General features: G+C 40.2%; 1 protein-coding gene across 2 annotated transcripts in view; it reads left to right on the forward strand.

Annotated features, from left to right (window-relative positions):
• The window catches only part of dis3l (DIS3 like exosome 3'-5' exoribonuclease), a 31,567-nt gene extending 24,584 nt beyond the window's left edge, over window positions 1-6,983 (forward strand). The window contains exons 19-21 of one of the 2 annotated variants that reach the window (XR_014612001.1): window positions 5,122-5,293; window positions 5,572-6,258; window positions 6,383-6,983. Coding sequence is in view for 1 of the 2 variants with exons in the window: in XM_084194293.1 (XP_084050419.1) it covers window positions 5,122-5,293; window positions 5,572-5,946 (547 nt within the window). In the remaining variant the exon portion in view is untranslated. Of the gene's footprint in view, window positions 1-5,121; window positions 5,294-5,571 lie in introns of both variants that reach the window. The other variant, XM_084194293.1, reaches the window with a different exon arrangement.
• The last annotated feature ends 377 nt before the right edge of the window (window positions 6,984-7,360 follow it).

A 7,360-nucleotide genomic window follows, 5' to 3' on the forward strand; every position in this document is an offset into this window, starting at 1 on the left:
AACTGGTCTGTATATCACAGTAAGGTCATAACAGTAGAACTGGTCTTCATATTACAGTAAGGTTATAACAGTAGAACTGATCTTCATATCACAGTAAGGTCATAACAGTAAGGTCATAACAGTAGAACTGGTCTTCATATTACAGTAAGGTTATAACAGTAGAACTGGTCTTCATATCACAGTAAGGTCATAACAGTAGAACTGGTCTGTATATCACAGTAAGGTCATAACAGTAAGGTCATAACAGTAGAACTGGTCTGTATATCACAGAAAGGTCATAACAGAAAGGTCATAACAGTAAGGTCATAACAGGAAGGTCATAACAGTAGAACTGGTCTGTATATCACAGTAAGGTCATAACAGAAAGGTCATAACAGTAAGGTCATATCACAGTAAGGTCATAACAGTAGAACTGGTCTTTATATCACAGAAAGGTCATAACAGAAAGGTCATAACAGTAAGGTCATAACAGGAAGGTCATAACAGTAGAACTGGTCTGTATATCACAGTAAGGTCATAACAGAAAGGTCATAACAGTAAGGTCATAACAGTAAGGTCATACCACAGTAAGGTCATAACAGTAGAACTGGTCTTCATACCACAGTAAGGTCATAACAGGAAGGTCATAACAGTAGAACTGGTCTTCATACCACAGGAAGGTTATAACAGTAGAACTGGTCTTCATATTACAGTAAGGTTATAACAGTAGAACTGGTCTGTATATCACAGTAAGGTCATAACAGTAGAACTGGTCTTCATATCACAGTAAGGTCATAACAGTAGAACTGGTCTGTATATCACAGTAAGGTCATAACAGAAAGGTCATAACAGTAGAACTGGTCTTCATATTACAGTAAGGTTATAACAGTAGAACTGATCTTCATATCACAGTAAGGTCATAACAGTAAGGTCATAACAGTAGAACTGGTCTTCATATTACAGTAAGGTTATAACAGTAGAACTGATCTTCATATCACAGTAAGGTCATAACAGTAAGGTCATAACAGTAGAACTGGTCTTCATATTACAGTAAGGTCATAACAGTAGAACTGGTCTGTATATCACAGTAAGGTCATAACAGAAAGGTCATAACAGTAGAACTGGTCTGTATATCACAGTAAGGTCATAACAGTAGAACTGGTCTTCATATCACAGTAAGGTTATAACAGTAGAACTGGTCTGTATATCACAGTAAGGTTATAACAGTAGAACTGGTCTTCATATTACAGTAAGGTCATAACAGTAGAACTGGTCTGTATATCACAGTAAGGTTATAACAGTAGAACTGGTCTTCATATTACAGTAAGGTCATAACAGTAGAACTGGTCTGTATATCACAGTAAGGTCATAACAGAAAGGTCATAACAGTAAGGTCATAACAGGAAGGTCATAACAGTAGAACTGGTCTGTATATCACAGTAAGGTCATAACAGAAAGGTCATAACAGTAAGGTCATAACAGTAAGGTCATACCACAGTAAGGTCATAACAGTAGAACTGGTCTTCATACCACAGTAAGGTCATAACAGGAAGGTCATAACAGTAGAACTGGTCTTCATACCACAGGAAGGTTATAACAGTAGAACTGGTCTTCATATTACAGTAAGGTTATAACAGTAGAACTGGTCTGTATATCACAGTAAGGTCATAACAGTAGAACTGGTCTTCATATCACAGTAAGGTCATAACAGTAGAACTGGTCTGTATATCACAGTAAGGTCATAACAGAAAGGTCATAACAGTAGAACTGGTCTTCATATTACAGTAAGGTTATAACAGTAGAACTGATCTTCATATCACAGTAAGGTCATAACAGTAAGGTCATAACAGTAGAACTGGTCTTCATATTACAGTAAGGTTATAACAGTAGAACTGATCTTCATATCACAGTAAGGTCATAACAGTAAGGTCATAACAGTAGAACTGGTCTTCATATTACAGTAAGGTCATAACAGTAGAACTGGTCTGTATATCACAGTAAGGTCATAACAGAAAGGTCATAACAGTAGAACTGGTCTGTATATCACAGTAAGGTCATAACAGTAGAACTGGTCTTCATATCACAGTAAGGTTATAACAGTAGAACTGGTCTGTATATCACAGTAAGGTTATAACAGTAGAACTGGTCTTCATATTACAGTAAGGTCATAACAGTAGAACTGGTCTGTATATCACAGTAAGGTTATAACAGTAGAACTGGTCTTCATATTACAGTAAGGTCATAACAGTAGAACTGGTCTGTATATCACAGTAAGGTCATAACAGAAAGGTCATAACAGTAGAACTGGTCTGTATATCACAGTAAGGTCATAACAGAAAGGTCATAACAGTAAGGTCATAACAGGAAGGTCATAACAGTAGAACTGGTCTGTATATCACAGTAAGGTTATAACAGTAGAACTGGTCTGTATATCACAGTAAGGTCATAACAGTAGAACTGGTCTGTATATCACAGTAAGGTTATAACAGTAGAACTGGTCTTCATATTACAGTAAGGTCATAACAGTAGAACTGGTCTGTATATCACAGTAAGGTCATAACAGAAAGGTCATAACAGTAGAACTGGTCTGTATATCACAGTAAGGTCATAACAGAAAGGTCATAACAGTAAGGTCATAACAGGAAGGTCATAACAGTAGAACTGGTCTGTATATCACAGTAAGGTCATAACAGTAAGGTCATAACAGTAAGGTCATAACAGGAAGGTCATAACAGTAGAACTGGTCTGTATATCACAGTAAGGTCATAACAGAAAGGTCATAACAGTAAGGTCATAACAGTAAGGTCATACCACAGTAAGGTCATAACAGTAGAACTGGTCTTCATACCACAGTAAGGTCATAACAGGAAGGTCATAACAGTAGAACTGGTCTTCATACCACAGGAAGGTTATAACAGTAGAACTGGTCTTCATATTACAGTAAGGTTATAACAGTAGAACTGGTCTGTATATCACAGTAAGGTCATAACAGTAGAACTGGTCTTCATATCACAGTAAGGTCATAACAGTAGAACTGGTCTGTATATCACAGTAAGGTCATAACAGAAAGGTCATAACAGTAGAACTGGTCTTCATATTACAGTAAGGTTATAACAGTAGAACTGATCTTCATATCACAGTAATGTCATAACAGTAAGGTCATAACAGTAGAACGGGTCTGTATATCACAGTAAGGTCATAACAGTAGAACTGGTCTTCATATTACAGTAAGGTTATAACAGTAGAACTGGTCTGTATATCACAGTAAGGTCATAACAGTAGAACTGGTCTTCATATTACAGTAAGGTTATAACAGTAGAACTGATCTTCATATCACAGTAAGGTCATAACAGTAAGGTCATAACAGTAGAACTGGTCTTCATATTACAGTAAGGTTATAACAGTAGAACTGATCTTCATATCACAGTAAGGTCATAACAGTAAGGTCATAACAGTAGAACTGGTCTTCATATTACAGTAAGGTCATAACAGTAGAACTGGTCTGTATATCACAGTAAGGTCATAACAGAAAGGTCATAACAGTAGAACTGGTCTGTATATCACAGTAAGGTCATAACAGTAGAACTGGTCTTCATATCACAGTAAGGTTATAACAGTAGAACTGGTCTGTATATCACAGTAAGGTTATAACAGTAGAACTGGTCTTCATATTACAGTAAGGTCATAACAGTAGAACTGGTCTGTATATCACAGTAAGGTTATAACAGTAGAACTGGTCTTCATATTACAGTAAGGTCATAACAGTAGAACTGGTCTGTATATCACAGTAAGGTCATAACAGAAAGGTCATAACAGTAGAACTGGTCTGTATATCACAGTAAGGTCATAACAGAAAGGTCATAACAGTAAGGTCATAACAGGAAGGTCATAACAGTAGAACTGGTCTGTATATCACAGTAAGGTCATAACAGTAGAACTGGTCTTCATATCACAGTAAGGTTATAACAGTAGAACTGGTCTGTATATCACAGTAAGGTCATAACAGTAGAACTGGTCTGTATATCACAGTAAGGTTATAACAGTAGAACTGGTCTTCATATTACAGTAAGGTCATAACAGTAGAACTGGTCTGTATATCACAGTAAGGTCATAACAGAAAGGTCATAACAGTAAGGTCATAACAGGAAGGTCATAACAGTAGAACTGGTCTGTATATCACAGTAAGGTCATAACAGTAAGGTCATAACAGGAAGGTCATAACAGTAGAACTGGTCTGTATATCACAGTAAGGTCATAACAGAAAGGTCATAACAGTAAGGTCATAACAGGAAGGTCATAACAGTAGAACTGGTCTGTATATCACAGTAAGGTCATAACAGAAAGGTCATAACAGTAAGGTCATACCACAGTAAGGTCATAACAGTAGAACTGGTCTTCATACCACAGTAAGGTCATAACAGGAAGGTCATAACAGTAGAACTGGTCTTCATACCACAGTAAGGTCATAACAGGAATGTCATAACAGTAGAACTGGTCTTCATACCACAGTAAGGTCATAACAGGAAGGTCATAACAGGAAGGTCATAACAGTAGAACTGGTCTTCATATCACAGTAAGGTCATAACAGGAAGGTCATAACAGTAGAACTGGTCTTCAAACCACAGTAAGGTCATAACATTAGAACGGTCCCAGATCTGTTGGTGCTGTCTTGCCAACTCATATGGTCATTGCCAACCAGTAAATGATCATAGGAGTTGACAAGACAGCACAAATAGATCTGAGACCAGGCTAGCAAAATAGCATTGAACTGAGCAAAAACATACAGTAGAAATCACTATTACGGCACAGCGATTTATGTTGAAATATTTATTGAACAATATCCATAAAACTGGGTGGTTTGAGCCCTGAATGCTGATTGGCTGACACTATACCACAGGTATGACAAAACATGTATTTTTACTGTACTAATTACATTGGTAACCAGTTTATAATAGCAATAAGGCACCTCGGGGGTTTGTGATATATGACCAATATACCACGGCTAAGGGCTGTATCCAGGTACTCCGCGTTGCGTCGTGCTTAAGAACAGCCCTTAGCCGTGGTATATTGGCCATATACCACACCCCCCTCTGGCCTTATTGCTATACCATAACACACTGACCACTGTGTGTGTGTTCCCAGGTATGGCCTGAAGGGGGCAGTGTACCTGAAGAACAGAGAGGGCCAGGTGGTGAGCGAGAGACAGGACGGAGGATGTGACTGGCAGACTGGTTCTCTACAGAGATACCTGGACCACATCAGTACCACTACTGCTGCTGGCACCTCCACCTTCAACCTGTTCCAACACATCACTGTGAGTTGCACTCAATTACTTTACAAAGTGTCTTAAGATTAGGGAGTGCTGTAATAGGATCCGTTTTGCCTCCTAAATCATAATGAATCAGGGGGAGGGGGGGGGTGGACGGACTACCCTAAGATGCTTTGGGAATACGGGCCCTGAGGGCTATCTTCCTGCAGGGTTTTGTTCCAGCCCTACTCTTAACACATCTGATTCGACTAACCAGCTGCTCCTCAGGCTTCAGTACTTTACGGATGAGCGAATGAAAGTTCTGTCCCGCCTCTTCCCCTCAGGTGCGTATCTCAGTACAACCATCACGTTGTCACTCAAACACACTACGTCTGGAAGTGGTCAGCAACAGGCCCCACCAGGCCCCCGAGACTCAGGCCCAGCCCCTCCAGCCCCAGGGGGCTAGGGGCCGGTCCCAGCTGGTCCAGGAGGTGGTTCGGCAGGCAGAGGAGGCCTCTCAACAGGCGGAGGAGAAGAGGTGCCGGGCCCCCAAACTGTCCAAGGAGGAGAGGGAGTTCAGGCAGAGTAAAAGCCCCAACCTCTACTCTCTCCTGGAGGAGGTCAGGGAGATGGCCTTGCTGGACCTGGCTGCCTGTGGAGGAGCAGGAGGTGGTGGTGATCTGGGAGCAGCTGCTCAGGCTTGTGCTACGTCAGCATAGACGAGGTGGAGAAGTAGGAGGAGGAACAGGTCTGGGAACAGCGGCTCAGCCCTGCGATACATCAACATAGAAATACATACAACTTTAACACTGATTCTGGGTCAGATTATTGTGGAGGAGGGGAAGCAGGAGGAGGCACATCCTTAGTCTTATTTAGAAAATGAACAGTGGATTGAAGTTGGGAGATGAGATGGATGCATGTATTATTGTATACATGAATACACACGGATTCAGGAGCAGCTCAACAGGACAGGTACCATAGAAACAACACCTGGAACAAGCAGCAGCGCTGGTTTTAACTCAACAGGACAGGTACCATAGAAACAACACCTGGAACAAGCAGCAGCAGCGCTGGTTTTAACTCAACAGGACAGGTACCATAGAAACAACACCTGGAACAAGCAGCAGCAGCGCTGGTTTTAACTCAACAGGACAGGTACCATAGAAACAACACCTGGAACAAGCAGCAGCGCTGGTTTTAACTCAACAGGACAGGTACCATAGAAACAACACCTGGAACAAGCAGCAGCGCTGGTTTTAACTCAACAGGACAGGTACCATAGAAACAACACCTGGAACAAGCAGCAGCGCTGGTTTTAACTCAACAGGACAGGTACCATAGAAACAACACCTGGAACAAGCAGCAGCGCTGGTTTTAACTCAACAGGACAGGTACCATAGAAACAACACCTGGAACAAGCAGCAGCGCTGGTTTTAACTCAACAGGACAGGTACCATAGAAACAACACCTGGAACAAGCAGCTAGTTTTTACAAAACATTTTTCTCATTTGCTGTATTTGAGAGACAGAATAGATTTCACATAAATTGATTCTCAGGCCATTGTTTTTTCACTGAACTGTATAATGACATCTGGCACTGATATGATTGTATGCCATTGTACAGCCTGGTATTGTATTTTAACCCAAATATATTTTTGTAATATTTTGGCAGTTGGTATCTTGGCAGTAAGTATTTGCAAGTGGAATATTCCATTGTATAATTTTTTTAATGAATTAAAGTGCATTACCAAACTTGACAGTTGAACAGTGAAATGTTTATTAATCCTGAAAGTTGATCATGGTGAAGATCAAACTAATCACGCTGCTAGGTCAAATGTCCACAAGGCTTCAGGTAAATACATATACATTGTATTTATTTAGGACATGAAAATGCTAGAATTGATGACAAGAGATTTTTAATAAAAACATTGCTGCAAGTGACACTGATCTGAACAAGAGACTAGATGTTTGAAATCTGCCAGTTCAGGATCACCATTGATACATACAGGGGTTCAAATGTCCATGTCTCAACACTTTCTAAATTCCAAAACTACCCCTCTGTGTCCCGACTCCTGTAGATCTGAAATGATATAATAGGTGTCAGCAAAACGGAGCTACGGGAGTGGCTCAGAGT

The sequence above is a fragment of the Coregonus lavaretus genome, assembly GCF_964263955.1.
Source record: "Coregonus lavaretus genome assembly, contig: HAP1_SCAFFOLD_428, whole genome shotgun sequence".
Lineage (NCBI taxonomy): Eukaryota > Metazoa > Chordata > Actinopteri > Salmoniformes > Salmonidae > Coregonus > Coregonus lavaretus.